Genomic DNA, 16192 nt, shown 5'->3' on the forward strand with positions numbered 1-16192 from the left:
ATCCCTCCCCCCCAAAAAAACCCAACATCAGTTTTTATGCAAAGCTAGCTTCCAACATGAAGCACACAAACTGCCAGGTTATAAAGTCCCTGTTTTGCACAAACAAAACTTAACTTCTTCCAGAACTGCCTAAGATTACCTTGGTTACAAAATCTTCCCAGGTTTATAGACCATCATACAACAGGGGTGTTAAACTCATTTTCACTGGAGGCCACATCAGCCTCAGGGTACCTTCAAAGGGCTGAATGGAATTTTAAGACTGTAGGAGCAGTTATATTTATACAGTCTTTAAATGACATTCAGCCCTTTGAAGGCAACTGTGAGGCTGATGTGGCCCCTGGCGAAAATGAGTTTGACACCCATGATCTACCACAAGGACAAGTTTGTTTCATAAACCAATTCTTAAAGCAGATAAAGACTATCCTCTCCCTTCAACACAGGAGGATACATATAAGCAGCAATGAGCTATTACAAACCTGTTATCAACTCTGGAAAAAGCATCAGCAAGTAATTACAGGGGTGACTAGGTCCCATATCAGTACTCATTGCCAGCAGGCTACCTGCATTTTCTTTTCCCTCTCCATCACCACCCCAGCATGATGAGTTTTCTGGAACAGTTTCTTCCATTGTATATGTTTATAAAATAGTTTTTAAATAAATATCTGTTTATTACAGCAGTGACAACAGAGGTGATATCTGGAAGCGAAACCACATGGAACATATTATTTCACCTAGTGGATATAACTCTAAACATCACATATGCTGAAAAGTAGTGTGCATTTTAAAAGAAAACAGTGTTCAGAACAATATAAGTGAGGGGAAAAAAACTGTGTGAAAAATGCCATTTAAACGTCTCTCAGGCTGCTTGGAGAAGCAACTGCTAAGTCAATATACATATGGTGGGTTGGACTAGATGATCTCCAGAGGTCCCTTCCAACCCCAATCATTCTATGAACTAAATTAACAGCCCATGAGTCATTTCTGTAGTACACACCCCTGTCAATAATAATTGCCAAATTCAGAATAAAGCAACAAGCTCTTCACCCCCACATCCAAAAATGCTCTTTCCTAACATCTCAAAAGTCACCATTCTATGACAATTTAGCGATCGTATTTTCACCACCCCCAACCCAACAACTGTAAAAACCCTCTAAAATAAAACTACATCAGATTCAATTATCCGTCTAGCCATTGTAATACAGCACAATTCACATAGAGTTGTTATGCAACACGATGTTGTTTTACACTTTTTCTGACAAAATGCTTAGAGGGTGGATCACAAGAAAAACGGAAAGACAAAAAAGCAGCCCAGATACTGACCCATTCACTCACACTAGGCAAGGAGCTCAGGCACAAACCTGTGGAGTGCAGGCTGCAGAATCTGTTAGAAAAAGATGCTGCTCCAGCCATGATCCCAGCCTCCAAAACAGCCGCTCCCAAAGCACAGCCCATATGTCACCTGCAGCTCAACAAGCCTTTGTACAACAGCACACAGAGAGACTTTGTATTATTGAAGCCTTCTATTTCAATTATCGGCCTGCTCAGAGATTGCCAGCATTTCCACAGATTAGTGTCTGTCTCTGGAAACTCTTACACTTCTGAGAAAACTTGCCCAGTTACGACTAAACACATGTCCAAACTGGTTCTCAGTCAGCCCTGGCTTCCCTGAGCCTTCCGTAATTTGAAACATTCCAAATCTAAGTTGCCTCTACCTAGTGCCGGTATATTTCCTGCATAAACCATTTTTATATCTGAATTAAGTAATGCTGCTAACTCCCCAGATCATAACCTTAGGCCTATATAAAGCCTAGCAAGCCCTCTGAATATAAAAGCACCAGAAATAAGGGGTTTATGTTTTATCTTGTAACACCACAATGTTTCCCGTGAACAAGAGATTGGGTATGCCTCCTCTCCTTAAACTAATCTACTTATGACATCACTCTGAGTATCACCTGAAACAGATTTATCAGTGAAGCTGGTAACAGGACAATCGCACACTGGAAAATGCATAACCAGTGACTCTTCTTTTCTTGATGTATCCCCCATGTCTATGAACTTTCAAGAGCTTCAGTGAATTATAACCTGATGCACATTCAATGTCTTTTATCCTACAGAGATAATTCAAGAGACATGGTACTTGCTAAAATATCTGCAACTTAAAACTCCAAATCAAAGATACTTTTCTAAGACTTAAGCTCCATAACTTCTTTTACAGATGCTTCTCCATAGTTGAGCTAAATTCTCCTAGGCTGTCAGAAACGGTCAGCAAGATAACAGAGATAGATATAACAACAGCACAACTCCACAAACTACCCAAAGTTTATTAAGTGCCACTCACATGCACGAGGGCCACACCACAGGAGAAGGCAAGGCTGCTGTTTTCCCAGGATACATGTCTCCCTGCTCTCTCTTCCCTTGCACTACCAGGGAATCAGTCAGTGTTATGTGGCTGACACTGCCAAGCAGTGCTACTTGTTCATTTCCCTTCTCCTCACCATGACTGCAAACATATATTTAAACACAAAATTCACACCAATTCCACATCTTGTGGTGATGCTTAAAAGTAAGCAGCGTTTCACATGAGCACCTGTTAATGACCCTACGAAGGGACTCCCTCGGGGCCAAACATCTCTCCCAACTCCCCTGAGAACACAAACTGTGCCGCTCCCTTTAGGCGCTCACAGCAGAAACGCTGCCGGAGGCGAGGGTGGAACCTCAGGGCGGAGAGGGAGCGGGCAGGGAGCTGCCAGGTGCTCCCTTCCGCGGGACTCGCCTTTCCGCATCGTTCTCCGGGTGTCCCCGGCCGGGTTAGCCCGGCCAGGACGGCAGCGAGGAGCCGCTACACGCGGCGCGGAGCTCTGCCCACGGCGGGCCCGGCCGCCGCGTCACTGATCGGCTGCTCCCGGCAGCCAATCGGCGCCGGAGCCGGAGCCGGCGCGACTTCATTCATTCATTCATAAAAAAGAAACGCAGCGCAGCTGGGAAGCGCGCCCTGCCAGGCTGGGCGCGGGGAGGGCCCCGGTCCCCGCCCCACCGTGCCAGCGCACGGACACTCACGGCAATCCGCCTCGTCGCTGTTATCCGAGCAGTCGTCGTCCTCGTCGCATTTCCAGATGGCGGGGATGCATCGCCCGTTCCGGCACTGGAACTGGTCCTTCTCGCACTCCTTGACGGCGCCTGCGAGACACGGGACCGCGCTTGGGTCAGCGGGGCGCGCTCCCACAACGGGGTGGCGGGGACACCCCGAGGCCGCCTCCCCAACCGGCCCCGCACAAGCCGGGCAGGGCGCCGGGAGCCGGCGGCCGAGGGTGTGGGCTGGGGCTGGGCTCGCCAGGGCAGAGCGGCTCGGTGCGGAGCGGGGGGAGACGCGCCTCCGCGGGAAGACGGCGATGATCCCGAAGCCGCTTTGTGCGGGGATAAAAGGGACCGTTCCCGTGCTTCCCCGCATTGTTTTAAAGACAGAGGGGAAAGGAGCCTGGGAATTGAAGACAGTTAAACTCGAAACGCAAAAGACAAAGAAAAATTATAAAGGACACCGATGCTGGGACCTCCTCCGCATCCTTTACGGGTGCAAAACGCACAGATACCCGGGGACGCGGGCGGCAACGCGCACCAGTGCCGTCCCGGGAAAAGGGAACTGACCCAACTAAAGTTGAGGGCGGGGGGGACATGGAGCAAATCTGCTTTGCAGACACAGTACAACACTGCTTTCATGAGGCACAAATCTCCTCAGAAAGGGATTAAAGGTGGCAGCTCCTGTCACCAGCGGTCGCGTTGCATTCGCTCGCTGCAGAGCGTGCCCGGCCCCCGCAGGTCGCAAGCCCCGAGCGTACCCGACCCTCTGCAGGTCCAGCCCTCCCGCGGGACACCGCGGCGAGTGTCTGCCCGCGGCCCCGCACCCCTAGGTGCCCAGGCAGGCAGGACGCTCACCCGCTCCCCGGGAGCGGCGTGCACTTGCCACATGCCGCGGCCGCCCCAGCAGGGAGGGAAAAGCCGCCGGACCGCGCCGCGCCAGACCCACCTTTGCCGAGGTGCAGCTTCAGCAGCAGCAGCTGGAGGAGCAGCAGCCGGGCGAGCGCTGGCCGGCACATGGTGCTCGCTCCCTCCGAGGCAGCGCGCCGTGTGCGGGGTGCGCGCAGCCGGCGCGCCGCTCGCTGCCCCGTGCCGACTGCGGCCGGCGCCGCCCCCGCCCCGCCGCGCGCCGCCGCCGCGCCGTGACGCGCCCCGCTGGGCGGGCCCCGCGCGCACCGCTCGGCACGGCCCCCGCTGCCGCCGCCCTGGAGAGCGCGGCCCCCGCCCCGCCCGCCTGGCGCCGTACCCGGGGGGACACCTGCGGAACAGCGCTCCCGGCACGGCTGTGCGAGCGGCCGCGCAGCGGGTGGCACACGCCGCGCTCCAGGCCTGTGTGCGGAGGCCGATGGCCTTCGCCGCGTCGGCTGTCGGGATGGCGGCGGCCGAGCTCACCTGCTGCCGCCTCGCAAGGGGCGCTGGGATAGCGGCGCAGGCCCGGGCCCCGCCGTGATAAATCCCGGAGCTCTTAACGGGGCCCGGGCCTGCGCCGCTTTGGCACTTAGGGCCGGCCCTTCCGTTATGAATCCCCCTCCATATGCCCTGCTGCAATGATAGTTCATGATCTTAATTTTATTAAGTCGATTAAACACATGGACTCTTTTAAATGGAACCTGCATCACAAATTGTGTCCTCCTCTCATTACTATAGATCTCCCACAGAGGGATTTGATTACGAGCACACTGATGTGGTCATCTCCAATTAATTGTGTTCAAATTAATGAAACAAAGTATCGGAAACGTGGCAACCACCCTGCACAGGAGCAGCTCGTCCTTGCTCTTGCCTAAGCAGATGCAGTTTGATCAGTGACTACAAAGGAAATACTTTATAAGCTCTCAGGGGCTGTGTTCATCGCTCCATTTGTACAGTGCTAATGAGACAGCGGTTCACTGTCTTTTATTAACACCACAGTGTTGTTCATACGGTCAGGATTAAGAGTGTTTCAGTAATCTTATTATGAAAAGATATTTTTCGGGAGTAACTTGCATTTAACATCACAACAGGATTAGCATTATTATATAGGTGGAGTGTTATTAGAAAGGAAAATCAAGCACTAGTTTTACATAAACCAATGTACTAAAACTTTTCCATTTCAAACCCTGAAATGCCATTAATTTCAGCACTGGTCCACCACTTAAAAATGTGTCTGTGCCTTTAACAAAAATTTTGCAAGTCATTAGTAGTGTCACTATTGCGTATGAATCATGTGAAGAGGAGAAGAGCTAATCATTGAGCTATTTCCCTAGCAGCTTATGGAGTATTAACAATTTATTCAAGCCTTTTTGAACAATTTTTTTAGCATGCAAAATGTGGTGCATGTTTGTGTTGTTTGGTTCAATGTGATAGATTACAGTAATTGCTTAAAGCAAATGAGGTATTTATAATACATTAGGTCAAATTTCCCTTTTTTTAATGTGCCAAAACACAGATTCATAAAGCTACTATAATTCCTGGCCTCATTCTTGTCTTTTCTAAATTAATTTAAATTGGAAGCGGCTCCAAAGGCAATAATGAAGCTACCCAATATGAAACAGGTGCGAGTGTGTAGAGCATCAGTCACAGCAATGATTTGCTCTGATTCCTAACAGAACTGTGTATCAGTTAAATAAATAAATAAATAAATAAATAAATAAATAAATAAATAAATAAATAAAAGTAACCAAAACCAACCAACCAAAAAAATCACACCAATTATTTTGGCCTGAATGCCTCCCACAGAAAACAATAAGCTTTTTTTGAGTAAATTGCTATGATGACACCTGACCAACTGTAATTTCACCAGCCTTCACTGACCAGCCATTGTAGGGCTACTTGTAGCCTAGTACCATCTTGTGGACATATATGTCTCCCAGGAATTGCAGAGGCAAGAAGGAAACTAGAGGTGCTAAAGAGGAAGTAAATTGGGCAAGGGCAACCATTTGGTATTAAGAGAAATCTAATTTTATCCATGATATTCCAATAGTTAATTAAAGCTCTTAATTTTCCTCCCAAGGTGCTCACCTCTTGAGTCAGAAACTAGAAAAGGAATTCATGCTTTGTTTATTCAGACTGTATGGAAACCTGTAAAGCAACAGCACAGACATATTGGGCCAAACAGACTCCAACACCTAATATGCAATGTTTAGTAACCCTCATATACAAAATACATTCTAATAGCCATTTGCTGGTTGGCAATTGAATTTGCTTGTAGATTGGAAACTGATAAACCAGTGTGCTCCTAATCACAAGACTGGTTATGGTAGATGAGACCACAGGTCTCTTGAGCTCATTCTGACCCACACTGCAGCTGATAGATGTCTGAGAATGACTGTGAGACTAGAGCCAGCTACAGCAACGTTTGCCTAGAAGACAATTCCACCCATCAGTGGCTTGAGAACTTCCTAAGCCAGTGGTAGTGGTTTTGTATTAAAATAGTCCCGAAAAAGTTTTCATTAATATCAGTTCCTTTTCAAACATAATGTAAGTAAAAGTTTTAGCAGGCATCACAGCCTGAAGCAGGGAGTTCCCGATTTCTACAGGTTGTGTGAAGGACCTCTGCTTCACGTTGCTCTGCCCCTGCTTGGTCCTTAGTGACTCCATGTATATAGTGTGTTCTTGCCATGCGTGGAACGATTTCAGCTTAGAAGTAACATGAGTAAACTTAGGAAGACAGTGCCATCCTAATGATTTTTAGAAGACCAGCACAGAGTTGAACTACATGTTCCTTATTTTTGCTTGACCTGTAGCATAAGGGTGACCAGCTTTATTCAACACTTCTCTGCCTAGTACAGGGCTCCTGCTGTAGCAGACTGTTTCTCTGGTGGGTGTTATAATATGTATAGTTTTTATTAGGAATTAGCCTCAGGCTGCTGTGCCAACTCTTTTTTCTCTTCAAGTGACTGGTATGTTCTACTTCTATCTACTAAATAAACATTCAAGGTCATCCAAAAAGTTCCAGCAGACCAACCAGCAATGGGACGGCCTCAGTCCCAAGGCACAAAGAAGACAAGGGCAGGAGGCGCTCAGACCGTGTCAAAGTGCTGTGAAGGAAGGGGCAGGTCACTGACCTGCTCTATGTGTAATTTCCTAATTTGCTTCTGCTTCTGGTCACATACCTCTGCATTTTTTTAAAACATAAACTAGCACTAGCCTGCCACTGACAGAGCAAGGAAGTACATCTATAGAGTTCCATCCAGATGGAGCTTAACATCAGCTAGCTCTGTGTCTTTCATCATCCATACAATTTATTTGATCTATTTTACAGAGATTTATAGCTAGATAACTTTTTTTTCCCCTAGCACAGAATCCAGATCTTTTTTTTCCATACATTTTGCAACAATTGGTTGCTTAGATCCATAAGTATCTCATGATAGCTACAGTTTATAGATCAGGGAAGTCTCTCCAGTGTTGTGATGAATAACTGGTGTTCTGCACACTGGATTTTCTGCAGGTTTGCATTAGTATACTGGGTTCTTTTGTTGTTTACTCACACCAGTGTGCATCTACAACCCTCCCAGCCACAGATTAGTCTGGAACTGGAAATGTCATTCAGAAGGATGTAAAAAGCAATGCACTGAACTTATTTTAATGCGGCTTTATCTGATGTTTCCAGCTTTTGTCCACTGTACATACACTTGCCCATGTTTTGCAGAAGAACACTACACAGGTTCAGACCGAAAGTCCATCTAGAGCAATATGCTGCAAGCACTTCCACCTGGTGTACAATACCCAGGCGCATTTCAGTGTTCACCACATTACAGCTGAAGAGGCCACAGACTACCTGTGCAAGACAAAGTGACCTGTGCAAGATAAGGTGACCAGCACCAACCACAATGACATAAAGATGGGCAACAGGTTTCATGTAGCTTAACACTGAGAACCTGAGCATGATGGTGCCAGATTAGAGAAGTATCAGAGTTACCCTGGCTTCTTTACTGCCACTGGCAGTTGAGAATGCCAGCAAGCTGTGGACGTCCCTGCCCTGTGACCACTGTCTGAGACACAGACTGACATCCAAAGACAGCTGAAGTACGGAAGAATGGCAGGTGTTTCATTTTTTTTTTTTCAATAAAATCTTTGCTTAAAAAAAAAAAAATACACCAACAAAACTGTCAGGGAAGAAAAAGAACAGGACTAGTGTCCATGTACTTCCACTGAGAAGTCTCCAGTCTGTCTGCTGAAACCCTTCAAACCATAGAGACCAAGTTTCTCAAGCTATTTGTACTAACACCATCCCCCTGCCTTATTTTCCTCCAAACAACGTAATGTCCTTCTACAATCTTTTTTTGTCTTTCAAATGGACGTTTAAAAAACTGCCCTCCTCTATTTGTAGAATAACCTTTGAAAATATCCCCTGTCCATTAGGCTGACTTTTTCAGTCTTGTCTTTCAACCAGACAAATCTAATTCCTTCAGTTCCCCCATAGCTTTTAGATATGCTAATGCAATATATTTTGCAAAGAGATATTTTAATTAAACTTTGATTAAAAGTTAGTTGAACCAATGCACTAGCAGCCACATCCCTTAAACTGACAACTGATATGTAGGTGCCTGGAATATTACTTACATTACTACTGTGAGTTTTCAGCTATACATAGTATCGTATATTACATTTAAGACTAAAATGTATTTTCTGCTGCTTCTATCAAGTGAGGCACAAATCCAGCCTCAAACTCAGTGGAGTATAAATACAGGTTCACTTCTGATCAGGACTTGTCCCTGAGACATTTACACAGCTTCTGTTTTTTACCTACTGTCCTCAAAATTACTAACACTTTTCACAGCCTGTCTTCTTATGTTTGAGATTAACAAAACTACTTTTGTTTGTATCTTGTTTAATACTCATTTCTAAAAATGTTCTGTGTACTGTTTTTCTCTGTTAAGACACGTCAGTCTTTTGCTTTTAATTAATTCTTCAAAATTTTTCCATTTTAAACTGCACAGAAAATTTTCTTCTATTTCCCCTGTTTTCATAGATTTACTGAGACTGATTTCTCCCAATTAAAAATGTTCCCTTACTAACTTCCTTAAAAACTTCCACTCTAGTCCATGTGGCCATAGGAATTTCACCCAAATTCATGCACCTGACCACTGTTACTGTAGCATCAGTGTTCATTCACATTTTACCCTCCAGCCCCGTTACATCATTGTGACAATCCCCATCTCTCTCTTCGTTAAGGGAGTCTTCATGGCAGGTATTATTACTTTTCATTTGCACAAATCCTCTTTCGTGTGTGTGAAAGCAACTTAGGGCTCTAAGTCTTAATGCTTTTTTCCAATTCTTATTTTTATCTGTATCTGACTATGTGGTGTCTACACATTAGGTTCCTTTTCTATGCTTTTATTTTTGCAATTTTTATTGTTTTAAAATGCTTTGTTCAATATCTTCTACAATCTCTTTCGTTACTTAGCTTAATTTTTATCTCTTTTAACTTTGACTTCTTTCCAGATGACTCCAATCCACTAACTCAGCTGTTTGCTGATTTGCTTTTCGTATCTCTTATTTAAATCCATGCTTCGTACTACTTTGTCTATTGGATCCATCTTCCCCTTTCACATTCTATGGACAGCCACTGGGACTTTCCTTTCACTTGTTTCTACTTGTTTGCTTGTTTACTTGTTTCATGCCTAAAAGGTCAATTTAACTCCTTTAGCACACTCTAAGTCTTGTGATGACATCCTTATTTTCAGTTAGCTTATGGCCTGCTAAAGAAAGGAAGACATCGCATAATCAGACTCAAATCAAAGTACAAACCCCATCAGTTTATAATCCAAAAATTCTCTCTCCTACAAGTCAGAATCTCTCACTTCCATAGCCGTAATTCTTTGTCCTAAAACTGTCACTCAGTTCTACTTTGTTCAAGCATGAGAAGCACTATGGTACAACACTGCCACACTGCTGGCCAAACAAAATCTTAGTGGTGCTTATTTTCCAGGTATGAGACTGAAACATTCAGAGACCAAAGCTTCCACATAAATGTAAACCACACTGCATCACACATTCACTAACTGCATTTACACATGCACAGATAACAGGCCGTATCTCACACTCAAGGATTCTTGTCTTCAGAGCAATTCTGACTTAGAGCTACTCTCTTAAACTTATATATATATATATATATATATATATATATATGTAGCTAACTGTGAACCTAAGTTAGTCCACCTTGACTACCACCTCCTGGTTTTCCTTAGCAAATGAAGTTAAATATTACCCAGTGCCATTCAGCAGTATTCTGGCTGTGTAAAAGTAACTGGGAAGAGCAGCTCCCTGGGAACGTGGCTTCCAGAAGAGAGCTGTGTTACTCACAAGGCTTTTCCAGTGTGGCTTCAAATCCATCTTTTTCCACTTCACGCTCTTGCTCCCGCCCCTCTAAAGAAGCTCTTTCAAGGGTGTAGAGGGAAGAGAAGAGATGCTTTGCAGTCCTTCGGTAAAGTTTTTATTCAGCTAGAGAGGAGTTAACACAGAAGGCTTCTGCCCTTCTCTCCCATCCCAAGGCTGAACACCCAGCCATAGCAGTATCCCTAGACAATAGATCTTTGAGTGCAACCAAACCTACAAGCACTATAGGGACTTTTCCCATTAATTTTAATGAGCATAGAAATGAAGGGACCAAGAAGAAAAAAAATGAGGATTAGGTGTCTGGCAAGATCTTTTGCATGCTGGAGGAGCGCTGCCATAGACCGATCTGCTCTTTGCTGTTGTACAGTGACTAATGACTGTGAAAGTGAACAGAAATGCAGAGTCGAGGCTATAGTGAGTAACAAGTACAGTGGGATTTTTTCAAGATGTTTCACTTCAAACTATTTATCCTATTACTACTAACAAAGGAATCATGAACTGGAGCAAAACTGAAGTTGACAGTGTCTCGTGTAGCTCTACAGTGACCATATACCAATGCTGTAAAGTAGCAGATTAGTACCACAGACCGCTGTTTGCTCTATAGCTCCCAAAGGGCTCAGACACAAACAGTGAAACATAGTAGCAGCACCAAGCCTGGATTTTTCTTTTCTTTACAAAAATTCTGTAAGCTAGACACTCCATTTGTCTCCCACACCTTATTTGTTTAGGCATCAGTGCTACAAAGAAGTGGTGTATTGTGTGTGGATGGCAGAAACAGAGACAAGGTTTGGTTCTGTGAGGTGCAAAATTCCCTCAGCTCCTGGCAGCCCTCTGGAAAGCTCTAAGCATCTTGAAGGCTCGCAGACAAATTATTTTAGCATTAATTACAACATCAATGAGAAAATAATACCCAAATGGGAATTTAGGATGATGTCTGCATGGAATGTCTCTCATTATATTTGTATGGATTTTGTATGACAGCAGAACACTTTAAAACCCATCTTGCTTTCAAGCTAGTGCTGAATCTATGCATTTGTGCTAAGCAGCAGGCAGAGTCTAATCTGTAAATTAATAAATTTGTCTAAAATTTAAAAATTAAAAAAGCATCTAATTTGTAAATACTTATAGCTGCTACACAAGGTTGTCTTTCTTTATGAAGGAATATGAACTAAATATTTGTTTTCCTTTTTTATTTGAGAGCTTATTAAAAGCAAATTTTTCAAGGTTGGATTATGAATATTTTTTCTTGCTTTCTCTTTTGATTTACTAGCTGGTCTTTAATATTTTTTTTTTATCCTGTTAGATATTGTCATCTCATCACCTTCATTTCTTAAATAACAAGAGAATGAATGGAGTATTGTGCATAACCAAAACATATGAGCTTGGCCAGAGAGGTATTATTTCTTTTTCAAAGTGGATAAGAAAGAAATTAATCTTAAAAATCTCCCCAAAATAGAACCAGATGGAAGAGAAGGGAAACACTGGGAGATATGTTTTTCCAGGAGAGAAAAATAATCCAATTATTATTTTGCAAATGTAGGCCTGATGCTCAAATATGCCTTCACTTTGCAAAGTGTTTTGCTTATTCAATGATTAAATACTTCTGGGTGTCTCTGTGCACAGCTTCATTAGAGATACACGACAGTCACATAAATGCAGCCGTGTTTACATTTGTCCATACATTTGAGAAGAGTTATCAATGTAACTGAGCTGTGAAAAACTTGGTTTTTTGAAGTCGAGAAACCTTTTCTCACAAATGTTAGGACAGAGCTGACGACGTGTAGAATCCGTGCTTGTATAAGTGACAGACGTGTGTGTGTGCACTCCCAGAGCTACAGATCTTTTAAACAGTTTCAGAAAACATGTCCTTTCAGATTTCCTGCCTACTATACCATGTTGCAACAGCACCAGTTGATGGATCAATCCCTGTGGCATTTTGTCATATCACATAAAGCACCAAGTGATAGATGCATTTCAGAATAACATGTCCTAGAGACATAGTTTCCAGAAGCACAAAACAGCTCTTGTCCTACCCGTAGTAGTACACTCTTCAAAATATTCCTCCATCCCCAGTTCTTCTTTCAAAAGCAGAAATGTCTCTCAGTTCCACAGATGTTAAATTCTAACCAAGATGGACCAAGCCTGAAAGAATACAAACAGACAGATGCATGTCATCTAAACCAACTCCTACTAATTCAGCTGGTCCTTGATTTGCTGCACCTCTTGTGCTTCAGCCCTGGGTTCTCCTATGGCTCTAATAAAGTACAGTATTTATGCATTTGTATGTCTGCACAGATCTTGTCAGGCTTATGCAGTTTGAACCTCCACAAGCACTTCCCACAGCATTTGGTTAAAGCACTTTAATTTTCACTCATGACACTCCTGCTGTTGTCTCCGATAGACCCTGTCTCCCTTGCATTCATTCTTTAGAAAGCTTAAACATGTCCAAGCTAATCTCAGAGTTATTTTTTTAAAATAACTTTTCTGTTTCAATATAAGCTGTGCCACTCAGTACAATTGCCACATACTTGTTGCCCACTAGTCATCAAAGGCTGGTCTTGGTACTTGTGAAGGAGGCCCATGATCTCTAGGAGGACACAAGGGCAGCACCAGGCCAACACAAAGCACTGGAGAGCACTGTGGGGCTGCAGCCAACATCACAGTCCTGCACAGCTGCTCCCTCTGCCCTGGAAAATCATACATCCCATGGCCACATCAGGTTCAAGCAGCTCATGTTTTTCAGCTGGTTTAGAAGGCTAGAACCCTGCTAGAGGGTGTAGGCCTCGAGGGATAAAGTGGGTTCCCAAAGATCATGACAAGTCCTTTGTAGTTCACCTGAAGCTTGCTTTGTGAAGTGGATTGTTTTCTTTGCCATTACAAAACAGACCTCAGAGACATTCAGATATTCCCATCCAAACATTTGGAGTCTGTTTTGATTTAATATTAGCCAGCTCTGTGAGTCCCAAAAGCATGGCATAGTGTTTGTAGCTCATAATTCAGAGTAGAGTAACACCTGCTTTCAGTCTGAAAGTAAAACTTCAATTCAGCAAATCACCCAGCCATCACAAAGACACAGAGGGAAGTAAAGGCCACCTCCCTTTGTACCGGTTCACAATCTTATCTTTGCCTTGCCAAAACACAATCAATAGAACAAAACACCAAGATTTGGGCCTTTTGTTAATCATTTGACAACCTAAGTCTATAAATTCATTTCCCCATTTCATTCCTTTATTTATCCTGCTGCTCTGAAAGTCCTGACAGGACAATGGAAACTGGCCTGACTCTGGCTGTCTCAGTCAAATAAAGCTGGCATGGACATGAAGTTACACTTAGCCACCCACCCACACAATTTTAGCTTCCCAGCCATCAAAGCACAATCAAAACTGCATTTTCCTGACTGTCAGTTTCTCTATGCATTTTTTAAAGCGCAGATGTAATAGGTTTTACAGGGAGTCCCTTTGATTCATGCCAGCCCTGCACATTCTCATTCTGCCCCTAATCTCTCCTTTGTGGCACGCGGACTCGGAGCGGTGGGCATGGATCCCAGAGGACACTGATTACCATCCAAATTCCCTTTTGGAAATGATCCCATCTGGCAACTGCAGAACCCAAAGCTTCGACCTTCAGCCATTGTTCTCCAAAATAAGCAGATTCAACTTCATTACAGATTAAATATTTGCTGTATTTTATGCTTAAAGCTAATTCCAAGGGCTATGTCAAAACACAGAAGCTTTCTCTGCTGACCCTCCTGTAGGGTTTTTTTTATTTTATTTTAAGGATGAATAAAAATTAAGCACTCTAAGCCTTTTTGTTTTCAGAATTTGTATGAAGAATTGCTCCCCAAGCTTAAATTTTGTATGTCAAAAGTTTCATCTGGGAGCAGATTCGTTTTTACAGCTCAGCTATCAGCTGTGCAAACAGGCTATTATTCATGTTCATCTAGGGTCTAACAGCATTATTAGCCTCTCAAAAATTTGCCAGGCCAGGAAAACACAGGCAGGATCCATTTTAGAGAGGGAGGGAAAATGAGACAGGCCTGAACAGGCCCACAAAAGGCAACCAACAGCTTTGTACAACTAAGCAGTTGGATTAGATTATCATTGTGGGACCCTTCCAACTAAAATATTCTATTCTATTCTATTCTATTCTATTCTATTCTATTCTATTCTATTCTATTCTATTCTATTCTATTCTATTCTATTCTATTCTATTCTATTCTATTCTTCACCCAGAGAGCTGAGAGCAATGCAGTTATCTCCTGTTGCACGGTGCCCACAGTGAGGCTCATATCAAACCCACACGCAGCTCTGCCCTGTGACCTCTCTCTCCATCTGTGGTCACACACACTGCAGAGAACACATGGTATATAGGCCATGGCACTGCCTTACAACTAGGGAGCGTATCAGGTCCTGTGTGCACTGAAGCACCATCAACAGCCCTGTTCCCCATCAACTGAGATCTTTTTCTTACCATTCAGTCCACCCAGCATATCTAATGCATGGATGGTGAGAGGTCTCAATTCATTACTCACTTCCCCCTAAAATAGCCAAAGTGCACAAATGCAACCTTGAGAAAAAGTGTTCAGTCATGTTTCTTGCAGTGGTAGTCATAGTATAAAAGGTTCATGGATAAACATCGCTCTCAAGCAGGGATAATCTGTAAAGCTAGGCTGTGCAAACAAACAAACAAAAAATTATTGTGCTTTATATGCTTGTGTTATGATCTACTGATCAGCATACACTTGAAAATGAAATATTTTCTTGTATATTCTTAAGAATTTAGTAACCTGAGGTTACTTATCTTTCTGAAACATAAAAAATTGTGGTAATACAAAATCAAAGTTTTCCCTTAACAAACAGAAATCCAATAAATTTCTCTCTTGTTTAACCTGCAGTGTGGGGTGGTAATTTAATGGATTTTATTGCATCAGTTTTTTGCAATATCAAAATTATTTCCAAATCTGAAAGCATCATATTATGTGTCTGCAAATCAAAACTAATCTTTTGATTTTGATGCAGCAACACTAGTGAGCATTGTATGGCAATATTTTCAGACAGATGATCCTGATGTCCTTACCATTAACATCTGAACTGGTTACAGTCCTGCTGGAAAAGTTTGTCTCTCTAGGTAGCTTAAACGACTCTTTACTCAGTCTCTTTATTAAAAATGCAGAAACATAGTATCATCCCTTATCAAAAATTAAACCAGCACGCTTGGCACTCTTATAAAATTTTTAAATTGTCATTGTTCTGATGTTAAGTTAAAGCCCCCATGTTTGCTTTAGACATCTCTGGGAATTCATCCATCTTCAAAGGAAACTCAAAAGACAAGACAGCGTTCCTGTGATTAAATGCAAGAGCAAACAATGAACACAGGAGAACATGGTGGGTTTGTGTTTTTGTTTTGTTGTTGGCTTTGGTTGGTTGGTTGATTGGTTGGGGGTGGAGGGTGTGGTTTGTTGTTTTGGATTTTTTTAACCAAGTGCACAAGGATTCAGCTATAAGAGATACCAGTACTTAATAGAATTTATCTTGAAATAAGCCAATGTCTGAGTCCTGCACTGCAGAAAGGGAATTTGTCAGTGGACAAAAACTGAAGAGTACCCCTAAAGAAGGCTGAAAAGTAAAGTTTAAGTTGAATTATAACCTTTTTAAAATTATTGCTGTGAGCAGTAATTGCTTACTAAGGCTGTTCATGGCTGTCAGTGGATCCCAAACTCTCTGTCTTCCACTGTATGGGAAATCAGACTGACCATCATCTTCTGACACCTTCCTGTGTCATCAGCATTAATATTTATCTAGGC

General features: G+C 43.2%; 1 protein-coding gene across 1 annotated transcript in view; it reads right to left on the reverse strand.

Moving 5' to 3' along the window:
- LRP8 (LDL receptor related protein 8) overlaps positions 1-4261 on the reverse strand; it is a gene marked incomplete at its 3' end in the record, with an annotated part of 176937 nt that extends 172676 nt beyond the window's left edge. The window contains exons 1-2 of the mRNA XM_080348443.1: positions 4022-4261; positions 3058-3177 (exon numbers count right to left, since the gene is read on the reverse strand). Coding sequence (XP_080204569.1) covers positions 3058-3177; positions 4022-4091 — 190 coding nt within the window. The 5' untranslated portion in view covers positions 4092-4261. The remainder of the gene's footprint in view (positions 1-3057; positions 3178-4021) is intronic.
- Between the last annotated feature and the right edge of the window lie 11931 nt (positions 4262-16192).

The sequence above is a fragment of the Nesoenas mayeri genome (assembly GCF_963082525.1).
Source record: "Nesoenas mayeri genome assembly, chromosome: 8".
In the NCBI taxonomy this organism is placed as follows: domain Eukaryota; kingdom Metazoa; phylum Chordata; class Aves; order Columbiformes; family Columbidae; genus Nesoenas; species Nesoenas mayeri.